The 15,339-nt window shown below is 38.8% G+C and overlaps 1 protein-coding gene and 1 long non-coding RNA gene across 4 annotated transcripts in view; one reads left to right on the top strand and one right to left on the bottom strand.

Moving 5' to 3' along the window:
• Nucleotides 1-15,339, bottom strand: part of LOC135796903 (uncharacterized) — a 35,872-nt gene that overhangs the window by 18,547 nt on the left and 1,986 nt on the right. The window lies entirely within an intron of this gene.
• Nucleotides 1-15,339, top strand: part of LOC135796889 (very low-density lipoprotein receptor-like) — a 40,499-nt gene that overhangs the window by 23,854 nt on the left and 1,306 nt on the right. The window contains exons 2-9 of one of the 3 annotated variants that reach the window (XM_065308994.1): nt 4,276-4,410; nt 10,325-10,441; nt 10,642-10,764; nt 10,839-11,579; nt 11,639-12,712; nt 13,198-13,281; nt 13,580-13,695; nt 13,762-13,914. In XM_065308994.1, the coding sequence (XP_065165066.1) occupies nt 4,276-4,410; nt 10,325-10,441; nt 10,642-10,764; nt 10,839-11,579; nt 11,639-12,712; nt 13,198-13,281; nt 13,580-13,695; nt 13,762-13,914 (2,543 nt within the window). Of the gene's footprint in view, nt 1-4,275; nt 4,411-5,912; nt 6,230-10,324; nt 10,442-10,641; nt 10,765-10,838; nt 11,580-11,638; nt 12,713-13,197; nt 13,282-13,579; nt 13,696-13,761; nt 13,915-15,339 lie in introns of those variants that run through there. The other 2 variants (XM_065308996.1, XM_065308995.1) reach the window with 2 other exon arrangements.

Genomic DNA, 15,339 nt, shown 5'->3' with positions numbered 1-15,339 from the left:
CTTGTTTGGCGTGTTTCGTGGTGCTTTTGCTTTTACGGCGTGTAATTAAACACTCGCGATGCTATTCTAGACTTTGTTTTAGTTTAATTTTTAACAAGCCCGGTGAAAATCTGTAATTACTCTCAAACTAAACGGAGTTTTGAAAATTAAAAACTGGATATTCTTTGGGCACTCTTTCTTTGTCATTGTGCAAAATTTTGTTGTAATCAGTCTTGTTATCAATAAATTATTAAGTAATAAACATACAAAAACAGTGGTTTCGCGTGATTATTTTTACATTTTTGTTTATAATTATTATACTAACTGGAATTTTGAAAAGTTATAAGAGGTATACTTTTCAGACACTCTTTTTTATCTTTGTGTAAAATTTTGTTTTAATTAGTAGTGTACTTAATTAATTATCATGCATTAAAGATACAAAAACACTGGTTTTGCGTAATTATTGTTACATTTTTGTTTATAATTATTAAACTAATAGGAATTTTGAAAAATTAAAAACGGGATAGTTTTTAGACATCCTTTCTTTATCTTTGTGCAATATTTTTTGTAATCAGTCGTGTTATCAATAAGATATCACATAATAAACATGCAAAAACACTAGTTTCGCGAAATAATTTTTACATTTTTCTTCCTAATTATTAAACTAAACAAAATTTTAAAGAATTAAAAACGGGATACTTTTTAGTCACTCTTTCTTTACCTTCGTACAAAGTTTTACTGTAATCACTCGCGTTATCAATAAATTATCACGAATTAAACATACAAAAACACTACTTTCGCGAAATTATTTTTACATTTTTGTTCATAATTATTAAACTAAACAATATTTTGATAAAATTTAGACGTGATAACCTCAATCAAGTCCATCTTTACCATCCTAGAAATTTTCACCCTTATCAGACATGTATTTGATAGATAAACAGACAAAAACACGCGAAACTAATGTTGTTTTTCTGTTGTCTATCGTTAAACACTTCCCGACGGCTAAACACTTGATTATTGATTCTCCGCCATACGCCATAGATAACCCAGCAGTTGGGGGTAGTTACTTAATGCTTTATTTATTGTCTCCGATTTCAATACGCGCGTTCGCAAGACGAGGCACGCGCCGCCTAGAAATAGCTTATTACGCCAGGCGCTTTTGTTAAATTCTATGAGCACACACCATCACCGGCTGCGCCTACGAAGCATGTGCGAACGCTGCAAATTGAGAGAAATCCCTTTCATTTACAACCGTTTACGTCGTACATATTCCGGGAGGAATTGCGAGTAACGCAAACACACACCACGCGTACACAACGCGTCTCTGCTTGCGTCGTGCTTTTGTGTGTCGCACATGCGGCTGGCATGTCACCTGGCATTAGATATTGCGTTTTCTTTCGCAGTCGTGGTGATGCTGCTTGCGTAACTTTCGCATCCCCCTAAGCGTCGTTAACGCGCGTGGCGAATTTCGCACTTTGCACGCGTAAACTTTTAATTAAATCCTCAAAACATAAAAAAGTTTTTTTTTTTTCGAGAAAAAAAATGTGCGAGAGGAGGAAAAAATATGATAACTTTTTCACAATCACACATCCGCTTTTCCCCGGACCTAGGCATTGTGCGCGCCACAATATATTCACGTGTGTGCAGTGTGCGGTCATGAGACGCTGTGTCGTATAATAAAAGTTGAATTATGAAACCAGACATGTGACACACACGCGCAGCACATAATAAAACAGCCAACAAATAAAGCCGTAAACGCGGATGGATGCCGGCTGGCTGGCTGGCTGGCTGGCCTTTTCAACGGACGAGAAATTTATCTTCATTCGGCCCAAAAGCTCACAGACTGCATTATTAAACGTGCTTCAATATTTGAATATCGCGACGAGCGACGATGAAGCAGCAGCGCTTAGCAGCGGCTAAGAAAACCCTTCGGCATTCAGAAGGATTTAATAACATGTTTTTAATGAAAGAAAACTCCTTCACAATGAAAGCTACGAAAGCTCAAACAACGCTAGCCAAAGATATGCATTGCAAATGCAGAATTTACACAGAAATGATGAAATATTGTCATAGTTATGGAAGAAAATTTGGGATTTTTTTTCTTTTTTTGATGATTACTCAGTGATTACACATCCGATAAAGATGAAAATTGACGAGGACATAAAGGGACACTTTGTGCAAGACCTCACATCTTCAGCTTTTTCAAATGTTTTCTTTTTTGAAAGTTACAAGCAAAATTCGAGGATATTAACTGAAAAAATGCAGTATTTTCAATTTATCATACGATTACTCAATGATAGCACATCCGATAAGGATGAAATTTGGCAAGGACATAAAGGGAGATCTTGTACATGATCCTACATCTTCAGATTTTTAAAATATTCTGTTTTTAGGAAATAATAAGCAAAATACGAAGCTTCTGACTAAAAAAATGCGGTATTTTTACTTTATCATACGATTACTCAGTGATAGTACATCCGATAAGAATGAAAATTGACAAGGACACAAAGAGAGATCTTGTACATGATTCTCCATCTTCAGATTTTTAAAATATTCTGTTTTTAGGAAATAATGAGCAAAATTTTTACTTTATCATACGATTACTCAGTGATAGCACATCCGATAAGGATGAAAATTGACAAGGACACAAAGAGAGATCTTGTACATGATCCTACATCTTCATATTTTTAAAATGTTCTGTTTTACGGAAGTTATTAGCAAAATTCGAAGTTTTTACCTACAAAAGCAGTAATTTTTACTTTATCACACGATTAATCAGTGAAAACACAGTCAATCCCAACCAAACATAATTATAACTTAAAGCGACATTATGTGCGAAAATTACTACCTTTTTAAATTTTTAAAATACCGTCACATTTAGGCATAAATCCCACTTTTCCAAAGATATTCCCCTTCCACCCACGCGAGAAAAAAAAAACTTTATTTATTAGCATCTTAGGCGCAACATCCGGCGAATAATTATATCCAGTTGTTATTAAAATTAATGAAGCACGCGAAGCTATGCTCATCGTTACGGTTATTATATCAAAGTTGCCGAAAGTTGTTGCCAACTTCGCCACCGATTCGCTGTTTTTCATGCCTTGCCGTTTGGCTTTTCAACTTTCGGCCCTCCAAAGTTGCCGCCGTGCTTTTTATTGATATTCGAAGGCATTAACCCGAAATTAAAGACGTTTCATCAACAGCTCATTAACGTAACACAATTATTTATATTTCTTTTTTGCTCTCCGCCTAGCCTGAATGCAGAAATCATTGAAAAGCTTATTTTTTCTCTGCCTCGTTTCAAAAAAGGTTGTACTTTTTGTTCGTTTGCGGGGGCAGAGTATTTCCGCTGGTTGTAGGTTTAAGCACGTTTGCGCAATTTTTTCCAAACCCCGAAAACGTGAACGCTTTTTGCTTTCTTTTTCTTATCAGCCCCCAACTCTGCCTAGCTCAGGCTATTTTTTATCCCATCTGTTTTTCCTCCATCCCTCCACCTGATTTATATCTTATCCATTAAGTAGGCGGACATTTAAGAACGCAATCAACTGACCCATCCTCCACGTATCTTCAAACTTCAATATCCGAAAACACTTTAGTTTATATTTTACGTTGGGGCTGCATCCCTTTTATAATTATTAATGTACGGGCGTTGGCTGTGTGTTGTTGCAGGCGGGCATGTTGTATCTACAGCATAGCGGTTCAAACATTACCCGCGGGTGCTTTTACAATTTACACCCTTGGCGACTTTGGGGATGTGGACCTATGCTAACCCTCGTTCAATGTTCAGCTCGTCAAACTCAACAACCAAAATCAACCCCCACCCCCACGCTCGCAGCCGAGAAGCGAAAACATTATTCTTTATTTACAGATAGTGATATCGCGCGCATCCATCTTCATTCCCATCCTCGCATCAGAATAACTAACTACTCGCCAAGAATAATTCACCCTCGTGGTGTTGGCGTAATTGTAACTAACCGAAAGCGAGTCATTCGCAACGCATTGAGAGTTATTGAAGTGTCGCAAACTTTGGCCGCGTCGCTTTATTTCGTCGCAGCAGCAGCAAGGACCCCGAAAGACGAGCAGACGATATTCCCGAGGGCACTGCGCCCGCGCAGCTTTTCATCTCGTTATAGTTGTCGTCCCCTTCTCGGGGTCTTAGACTCCGCCGCCGCTGCTTACGAGTTATAATTGAGTTTTAATTAAGTCATCCTCAAGTTGACTTACAAGAATATTTTGAGAGGCCCGGCTAATTAAACCTTTTAAACAAAAAATAATTTTTTATCTTTTTTGCAGACATGACCGCGTGCACGATGAGCCAGTTTCGATGCGCCAATGGAAAATGCATTTCCAAGCTGTGGGTGTGCGATGGCGAGGAGGACTGCGCCGATAAGAGTGACGAGAATCCCAAGATGTGCAACTTCGCTTCCGGTGAGTGTAGAAAACCCTAACATTCATCATCATCCCGGGCGAAAAATGTCTTGCCAACATGCGATAACGCCCCGGGAGCGATTTAATTGCCTCAAAGAAAACGCGCATCAATGTTACCAGCACTACACAACTACTCGCGTACATCGCGAACTAAATTTAAAGTTGTAAAGTTAAAGTTGAAAGTTTAACTTTTCGCCCTCGGTGGATTTTATTGAGGGCGCGCCACGAGTTTAACTCCTAAACGTTAATTTAATTAGTTATCCGCAGAGTTATAAATTTAGCAGAGTTTAACTCGTTTTATTTTTTGAGTCAAATTGCAACAAAATGCGTTTTATAAGCTTCGCTAAGCTTAAACAACAAACATTTATAAATTTATAAATTTATAAATAAAACAGTAAGAATATAGTCACAGTTTGTATAAAATTAAACCCGCTTAATTTTGTTTAATATTTAATTTCGTTTGAGAGCAAAAACAAAACATATTTATTCCGGGACTATTTGTGTGTGTTTGTGACGTGATAACTCAATGATAACACAACCGATCACGATGAAATTTTGTATATAAATAAACAAAATATTAGAGAATAATATAAAAGTTTAATATTTGTGATATTCCATTGCATTGAAGAGTAATTGAACAAATTGTAACAAAATGTACGTAATGTTGAGTAAATGTACGTAATGTGGTTTTACGAGGCGTAGAAGACGCGAAAAAAGGTGATCATGATAGTGATAAAGTTTCATCATCGATCTCAATACAAATCGACGGACGGCTGCGCGCGCTAAACGAGTAAACGACGTCTTGATGTCCCAAGAAGTCGATAAATCCAACGTAAACACTGCCAATATTACATCAGACATAACGGCCCCCGTTCTAAGACATTTTCCCCCCTTTCCATCTTCGTCGCGCTGTTTATGGTGAAAACTGCCTGGCGCATAAAGAAAATAATCTAAAGACTACCACACACGCCCACAAACAAGGTTAATACTAGATGTTCTTACTAATTTCAGCATAAAAACATAATCCAAGGCTTTGACGAAAAATTGCTAGGATTATATTTGTCGAAAACTTTCGTAGACATACAAAAATCTAATCCTGCTTGCACACAGCGTCAAAAAATGTTTTGACGACGTTTTATTCACGTATACGTTCACCTTTAGAATCGCGTCGATAAAAGAAAATGTTCATTCACCTCTCTACTGCTTCTACGTCTCTGAATCTTCAGTGCTTTACTCGGAACCCGAATATTACATCTATCTCCGAGCATCGATTCGCGTGTGCGCCTTTGATTTTTCCGCTCCGCGTGCAGCGCAATTGATTACGCTTACGCGAACTGGTGTATTCACTACTTGGCGTGTGCGTTCTTTTTTATTTTCGCTCTGATATTATTTTCTCTCAACATTTCTTTGCGATAGTGAGCGGCGCGTGAGTTTTGCGTTTATCTGCTCTCCCGCCGGGCACAACAGAGCAGCCCGCACGCATAAAACGCGACACATCCGCGCCGCCACCGCCACTGTGCTGCTGGTGTGTGACCCCCAAAGTGTTAAGACGTGTTAGATTCGCTGCTCTCGCTGCTGCTGCAAACTGTGCAAACAACGCGATTCGCTACTCTCCAAAGTTTAATTTTAATTAACCACCGAAAAGTTTCAACAATCACCAGCGTCGAGATTAAAATTTCAGCGTGACGCGCGCGCGCGCGCCCCTTTACTTGGTTGTTTTTCTTTTTTGTGCGTGGCAAAATGGCCGTGAGTTTGGTCAAAGTTTGCTGGTTTGCTTTGTGCATCTCGTCAGCAGCGTGTGCTATAGTGACCGTCGACGGTAAGAAATATTTTAGATTTTTTTTTAGTAATTTTGACATTTTTTTGTCTTAAAATGAAGAATTTGTTAGTAAATTTCATGGGAAATACAGCGACGTCATTTATTACATCTTATCTCGTCTGAATGTAGTTAATGAGTTCAAATTAATTTATGATTAGTGCGCATATTAGTTATATTTATAGATTAGTGTTAAAGTCAGCGTTTTCAAGATGTGCGCCATTGGCAAAGGTCACTTTTACTACTTTTACTATTAAAATTTCGTTTTTCTCGTAAACTACGAAACATATGGATATGAAATTTTGCAAAATCATATATAATATTATCCTTTACATTTTGTGATCGATAAATATCAAAAATATTTCCATGGAAATTAAATAAACGCGAAAATTTAACATTTTTACGTACAAAATGTAATTTTTTACATTTTTCACTAAAATACCACTTTTAAAGTATCAAATAATTCACATAATTAAAATTTATCAATAAAATAATCCCCAAATCGAGATATTAATATTGTAATCCCGAAATAAATGTAAAACTTACTTTGCAGTTAATTAAAAACGATATCAATATATATTTCGTGATTTAAAATGAATTTTTGAACATTTAACAATAACAAATAATCATTTTTAATCACAGCGTAATATTTGCATTTACCGTAAATCCCGAATTAATTAAAATAGCGAATCGCCGAAATGAAATTCAGTGGAAAAGCCTCGACAACAAGATATTCCCTAAATATTATTCCATTGCGACTGCGAGCATATTGATACCACAAGCCCCGATCAGTAGATATTGGAATACTTATATTGATATGCGGTCGAAAATTAATTAATGATGTTGTAATTTAGTAATTTCGAAATGGATCTGCAGCGCTCGCGCCTCGTTAGCGATGTGTGATGCGGATCTGCGGCCGGCGCGCACCAAGCGCATGACGACACTTATCCTTGTTTAAAATTTAATTAAATTCACCAAATCATTGGCCCGAACGCTTCTCGGCGCGCATACGGGAGCTGTATATTGATAATATGTATTAATTAATTAAATTCGCGTGCACACATTGTGCAGCGTGTATTTTAAATACGATTTAATCGCATGAATAAATGCGAAATGCCGAAATGCGAAACAATTCGATAAGCGCGTCAAATACTAGACTTTATACACGATAAAAATATTTTTCTGATTGGCAGACAGTTGATGTACATGTACAGTCAATGCACTGCGAGTGGATGTGATACGAAACTATAATTATTTATTGTTAACAACATTTTGCGATAAGCTACTCTGATACATGCGTGCTTTTCAGCGCAAGGTTACGCTGAATGCAGTTTCTATGCGTCGTTGATTCACGTGCCGTTGTATTTGTGTGTTGTGAGAATGTTTCATCATCGTGATCGGCGACGATGTTCGAGTTCGCGACGCAATTTCACCCAATGTGCACATCTAATTTTTTTCGCAATTAATTGAGCACGCGCGAGCGAGATAAAGCGCCGACGCGCAGTTCGGACAAATACGGTTAGAAATTTATGACGACATGTTTGTCAACATGGTTCATCATGCTCGGCTAAACATTGAAAATGTTACTGGCCCGTAACGCGGAAATGCGCGCCGCGGCTGATACAAATGTGCGTTTATTTTCATGTTTGATCGTACAGAGTTAATTTTAAAGTGCATTTAATATCCGGTGGGGCTTATTTTGATGATAATTTGGAAACATTTAAAATTTCGGTGAGTAAAATGTGTTTTTTTGGTAATAAAATCAATAATTATTGATAAAAACTTGAGACTCAAGGAATTAATAATAAAAAATTATATTTTGCTTTGTTATATAAAATTTGAACACAATAGAACCTTTAGTTTTTGAGATATTTTGATTTTTAATAGGAAAATGTTTTTTTGTGTTTTTACTCAATTTTTGCTTTTAAATTCTTCAATTTTGGATAAAAATATAATTTTCAAAGCAAATAAACAAGAAAATATTATTCCACAATACTTATAATAAATAATAGAAGTTAAAACGGTTGAAAATGATCTAATTTTTAGACTTTTATTCAAAAATGATGTTTTTTCCTCACAAATTCAATAAATTTTAATAAAATATAGAAAATTGAATGCAAAAATATGAAAATAAATTGAATGAAAGTGTTTGTCGGTGAAAAGGTCAATTTAAAAAATAAGCAAAAATTGTTAGTTTCCATTTTGATCGCTAAAAAGCACATCGACTTTGTTCCATTTTTTTTGACTCGGCGCTCGCTCGCAACAAAACGAAACAAATTGCCGCCCGAATGTCGAATGTTGATTTTGCATATTCCGGCGCTCGCTCGCATGAAAATGTATCAATAGACTTTGCGGGCTTTGTGCATGAAAAATTTCCCCTGTTGCGCATGGTTTTCGCGTGTTTCCTTTCGCCGACTTTTGTTTACGATTACGCGAGCGTTTCAATTTTCTCGTTACCCACGCGCTCCGCGCGGCGCGCATTTGCGATTGATGGACGATATTTCCATATTTAGATACACTTTCCGATTTACCTTTGCGCGACTTTAAAGTACAGCATGGCGCACAAAAAGCCGGAAAAACAAATTGTTCACAATTTTTTCTTCTTGCGCGCGCTTTTTATTTATCTGCATCGAAAGGTTAAAAGTTCTGAATGCAAAACACGAATTCAGCACCGAGCACGAAGCGCGAGGAAAGATTAATGAAAGATTCTTCATATTAATCGCAATTTTCTTACGTTTTTCTCATCTCTTTTCATTTTGCGCGCTGTGCGAAACTTGTTCTGTTCATTTCCCAGCTCATATTTTTTAATTATTACGTTATTAACGCCAAGATGTGCGCGCGCTGCGCTCGCCATAATTAAAAAAAATAAAACTTTGCGAGGACAACGCAAGAGGCGGCAAGAGATATGCAACCAAGCGGAAAAAAATCAATGAATAATTCAGTGTCTTGGCCAAAACCAAACTTTAATCTGCATCTGAGTCCACTCCACTCTATCCACAGCTTCAAAACATCTTTCGCAATATTAATAAACAACCGGAGTGAGTGACCGTCACTCCTCCAAACACAACAAACTTAATTAAAACTATTTATTTGCGTATTAATGATCTGTTGTTGTTATTATTGAAATCTGAAGAAATGTTTCTTTGCCCTTGTAAGCGAGGAGGAATGAATGCTCGTTAATATGTAGGTTGCACCGCCGCGCGCACAGGATAATAATAATTGATTTGAATATGAATTGCGATTTGAATTTTAATCAGCGTCGCCGTCGTGCCGTCGCCGCGGTGCTCTATAATCAAAGGCCCCCGCGCGCGCACTCACTCGCCGGCGCCTAAGTGCACAAGATGCAATTATCTCGGCGTTATTAATGTAATAACATAATAATGACTTGCATGCATATCCTTTTAATACGCTGCAGGGTGGGGCGTGTTGCGCAAGGACTTAATTGCGTATGCATTAAATATACTTCACTGCAACAACGTGATTTTCGCGTCGCGGTGTGGGTTTTGGTTTATAAACAAAACCAGTCACAACATTTAAAACAATGTTAATATTCTGTGCAAGTAGGTTTACTTTGAATATTAAACTTTGGCCAAAATGAGCAAGAAAATGTCGGTTTAGTCTTAAAAAAATTTATATTTTTCGTTAGTTTTCTTTAAAAAAAAATTAGTTTTTTGCTCATAAAATTAACATTTTTTGATCAAAACAAGAAATTTAAAAACTTATCAGTTTAAAATCTTATTGCGCAAATGTACCAATATTTTGTAAACATTTTTATTAATTGTTTTGGTAAGATATTTTAATTTATAATTTAAAAAACGATTTTTTTGTATTTTTTCCTTGAAAAAATTCCGCGATTTTATTTAAAAAAATATAAAATCCAAGGCAAATCACGAGCTAATTATGCCCGACGTCAGTACGCAAAACTTTAACGCAATTTACCCCCAGGACCTTAAGCTATTTCCATGAAAACTGCAAAACAGACATTTTAATTAATTTTACATCCAAATGGCATTGTTTCTCCTTGAAATAACTTTATTTTAAGCTTGTTATTTTTTTCCGCGCGTGTTCCCCGGAATAAACCGATTGTTATCCTTGCAGAGCCATGCGGAAAGAGCGAGTTCCGATGCAACAACGGCCGCTGCATCCCGTCGCACTGGCAGTGCGATAACGAGAGAGACTGCCAGGATGGCAGCGACGAGAGCGAGCTATTATGCCGTAAGTGCACCAACCCCTCAATCCTCCACTGCCCTCAATTTTAAAGACCTCCCGTAATGATGATGATTGCGTCCCGCGACACTCCGGAACACTCCTGCAACTTCCTTACGATGCATATCGTACACTTCTTTCCGCACCCTTCAACCAGCGTGGTGAGCTTAGATAGCGCACCGGGTTTTATTTGATGGTTTTGCTTGCAGGGCAAAAAGTGTGCGGCAGCGATGAGTTCACCTGCCGCACCGCCAAAGGTGAATGCGTTCCGCTCACCTGGGTCTGCGACGACAACTCCGATTGCAGTGATAAGAGCGACGAAGCAAATTGCAGTAAGTACCGTGATAAACCTGTGATTATAATCTCAAAAAACGCAAAAATTATTTTATTTATTTTTTACATCCAGATGAAACTTGTCGGTCTGATGAATATACTTGCGGCAACGGTAAATGTATCCCCCATCGTTGGGTCTGTGACATGGACAACGACTGCGGAGATAAATCCGATGAAAAAGGTTGCCCGAATGTAACATGTTCCGAGAGCGAGTTTCAATGCACGGAAACCTACTGCATCTCAAAGAAATGGCGCTGTGACGGTGATTACGATTGCGCCGATGGTAAAGACGAACACGACTGCCCGCAAGCCGCACACTCGCAGACAATGTGCACCGCCAACGAATTCGAATGCGGCGATCGCATTTCGTGCATCCACAAAGACTGGGTATGCGACGGTGTCAAAGACTGCACGGACGGTTCCGATGAACTGAAAACCATCTGCCCGAATGTGACCTGCTCCAGTGAGCAGTTCCAATGCGGGGACCGCACATGTCTACCCGGTCACATGCAATGCAATGGTATCGCCGAGTGTCCCGACCGCTCAGATGAAAAAGACTGCGGTACACCTTCACCCAAGTGTGACCCACGCACACAATTCGATTGTGGACAGAACAACTGCATTCCGCTGAGTAAAGTCTGCGATGGTAAACAGGATTGCCCCGCATGGGAGGATGAACCCAAGCAGCATTGCGGCAAGAATGAGTGTCTCGTTGATAATGGCGGATGCTCACAGAAGTGTGTCGACAGTCCGGCCGGATACTACTGCGATTGTAATCAAGGGTACAAATTGGTTGACAACAAGACTTGCAAAGGTAACTATCGGGTTGACCCTGATGACACCTTAATCAATAATCGCTGTTAATGCTTGCAGATATCAACGAGTGTGAGATACCAGGCAGTTGCTCCCAGAACTGCATCAATCACGTGGGTTCATTCAAGTGTGAATGTCTCGCTGGATACATGCGTGACCCACGTGACTTGACCAAGTGCAAAGCCACCGAAGGTCATGCTTCGCTTCTATTCGCCCGTCGGCGTGATATTCGAAAGATTTCCTTGGATCATCATGAAATGACCTCAATAGTCAACGAAACCAATTCTGCAACTGCTTTAGATTTTGTCTTCAGGACCGGGATGATTTTCTGGTCGGATGTTACAGATAAGAAGATTTACAAGGCGCCGATTGATGAAGGTAACGACCGGAAGGTGGTCATCAGTGATGATTTAACCACGTCTGATGGATTGGCTGTTGATTGGATCTACAACCATATTTATTGGACTGATACCGGGAAGAATACCATCGAGTTAGCTAACTTTGATGGGTCAATGCGTAAAGTGCTCATTCGTGGTGGTCTTCAAGAACCTCGAGCAATTGCTCTTCACCCTATGGATGGTTGGATGTTCTGGACTGACTGGGGTAGTGAACCCAAGATAGAAAAAGCTGGTATGGATGGTACCCATCGTAAAACCATCGTCGCCTATGATGTAAAGTGGCCCAATGGTCTCACCCTGGATCTTGTAAAACGACGTGTCTACTGGGTGGACGCTAAGCTCTACACCATCTCATCCTGCGACTTTGAAGGACACAATCGTAGAGTGGTCCTGTACTCAACCTACGCTCTCCGACACCCATTCTCAATCAGTACCTTTGAAGACTGGATCTACTGGACTGATTGGGACAAGGCAGCTGTTTTCAAAGCGAATAAATTCACCGGAGAAGAATTGCGGCCCATTACAGCGACGGATATGATCCAGAACCCGATGGTGATACATGTTTACCATCCGTATCGGCAGCCAGATGGCGAGAATCACTGCCAAGCGGTGAATGGACATTGTTCGCATCTGTGTCTGCCAGCGCCGAAGATCAACGAGCGTTCGGCGCTGATTTCCTGCGCCTGTCCCGAAACACTGCGGATGTTAGCGGACGGATTAACTTGCGTGCAAGACAGTGAGTATTATTTGCCTTTTCTTGCTGCTAGCGATATTCGGGGCGACCGCAAATGTTTTTTTGTTTGTCTACATGTTGTTTTATTTTGCGCACCGATCAGTTCAATCATGTTTTCATGCGGTTTTTCATTGATTACTCAGTGATGCGATGAGGTATAATTATGATTTATACATCATTCAAATCAGAATTAAATTTTGCATCAACCACAGCGAATATTTCATTATAAATAATTTTTAATGAATAGTTATAAACAAAAACGTAAAAAAAACATCATAAAATATTGAAATTTTTATAAATTGACTGTAAAACGATCAATTTTCAACCAAATTAATTTAAAAAAATATGGTTGATGCCAAATTTAATTCTGAATGTAATGGTGAAAGAATCATTAAAATTACTTGTTGCGTCTGCGAGTAATTAATTAATGACTGATGAGAATCATTTATTTTTTATTTTTTGTTCTCAATCATTTAATTTATTATCAGTGACAACCACGACGACGACAACGACGACGACAATAATGCCAACGGTGCATCACGATGATGAGAATGACGTTGAAGAGCACACTCGTGAGTACAACGGGTTTTGGCTTTGGACGCACCCACAAACACCTCTTTTGGTCTTGGGCTTTTACTTTTTTATACCTTCACGTTTACATAACAAACAATCGTACTTAAAACTAATACCAACGAGAATTAAACCAAAAACAAAAACCAAAGAGTAGCGTGTGATTTTGTAGTTTTTGTAGAATTTGTAGCTTCAGGTGATGGGACTCGTCTTTTCTCCGCTGTTTCAACCTCCAACGCTTGTTACAAAACTTATATCGAAATAATCATGTGACTAATTCGCAATTGCTTTGATTTGCAGGTTCGTCAAACACGTCGCGACCTATTAATGTAGAAACTGAGGGCGGGTTGCGACCCGGATACATTGCCTTCATTTCGATAGGAGTCTGCCTCGCACTTGTCATACTAATCGTGGGGGTAAGTAATCAATACGTTTCTTAATTAGAAATCACATTTAACATGCGATTTTGACTTGGGTTTTAGATCTGCTACGCGGTTTACCGACGCTACATCAATCGCAATGCGACGTCGATGAACTTCGACAACCCGGTCTACCGCAAGACGACAGAGGACACTTTCTCGCTGGAAAAGCCCCGGGATTCATCGCGGTCCTATCCGAGCACCGTCGGCGAAGAGGTAAGAGCGCTCACGCTCGAATACAATTCGAGATAATTTCGCAGAGCTGCTAGACGATGAGAGCATAACACGAGTATAACGCTGATTTTGCAATTATTCTATTCGAGAGTATTGAAAGTGTTAGGATTTAACTGCGCACGTCTTCGTTAAGAGATATTATATTATACACACAATCTCAATCCGTCAGTATTACAGCCGCCACCGTGCGTGGCGGTTTCTTAGGCTTATCAACGTGTATTATCATCAGAATTAACCGATCTGAATGAAAGCAATGCTCAACCTGGCTGGAAACGACAGTTGAGCATCGCTTTCATTTCATGCCCCTCAAGAAATGAGCAAAACTTGTATTTTTGTAATCGTGTATTAAAAAAAATGAATTGAATTGAAGGAACGGTGCCAAATGTAATAGCAATTCGTCAGTATTAACACACAACACTCACTAGACAGCACGAGAGTTTTAACGAGCGCGATAGCTTTAAGCACCCACTCAAATTTATCAAAATTAATCGAGCGCTCGCCGTCAGATTAAACAAAACACTGGCAAAAAATAGGCCCTTTGCCGTGGCGCGCCGGCGATTAATGCTGGGTAATTATAAGAAACCCTATATATTTTTTTGCTGTCGATACATTCAAGCGGCGCTTGCGTTGCGTCGCAAATTTATCATTCACGCTCAGATAACGCTCAATTTAATTAAATCAAGGCCTGTAAAGTAATTCGCAGCGCTTTTTTCGAATTAATCACCCGCGGGGTCGATCGTAGGTATTCTTAGAGAATAAATGCGTGTACATTTATTACGTCTACATCCCGAGTGGAGTTTTTTCTGCACGTTTTTCGCTCACACACACATTGCGAGGTTTGAATCATACCTTTTGTTTGTTTCATGCATCGCATACAAAAAATTAAACACTGAATTAACATTTTGCGAGAACTGATATCTTTGGTGAGTACATTGCTGTTGTGTTTTAGTGTTTAATTTCACGTAGATGGTCGCTACAATGGGGAATTTGCATGAAACGGTGAAAAACCGACTGAGAAATGAATAAAAATGTTGTTTACGCAAAAATTACTCGACCAAAATCACATAAATCTTTAACACGGTTAAAATATGAATAAAATTATTACCTGAATAAGTCTTCGGGGTATAATTTTTGGTTTTGTTGTAGTTATAGTTCAAAAACACAATTAATAACAGCACAATTTTAAAGAAATAACGCGTAACTATAAAATGTACGACGTGTTATTGTCGTAACTCGCGCAGAACTGACTATGTTTACTATTAAATCTTCAAACACAGCTAGTGTTTACATTCTAAGGAACGCAACAAAAAAATAATCGCGTCCAACTGATAAAATCGTGTGATCCGAAGATAGTCAGTCGAGTGCAGTTTTAACTCAAAACGTGCATCGTAACGCCATCTGTCGTCA

Source organism: Atheta coriaria, unplaced genomic scaffold (assembly GCF_025399875.1).
Source record: "Atheta coriaria isolate IRGN ID8LTWV9N9 unplaced genomic scaffold, Caltech_Dcor_3.1 hic_scaffold_8_pilon, whole genome shotgun sequence".
In the NCBI taxonomy this organism is placed as follows: domain Eukaryota; kingdom Metazoa; phylum Arthropoda; class Insecta; order Coleoptera; family Staphylinidae; genus Dalotia; species Dalotia coriaria.
The sequence above is the reverse complement of the archived record's forward strand: the minus strand, read 5'-3'. Positions and strand labels throughout refer to the sequence as shown.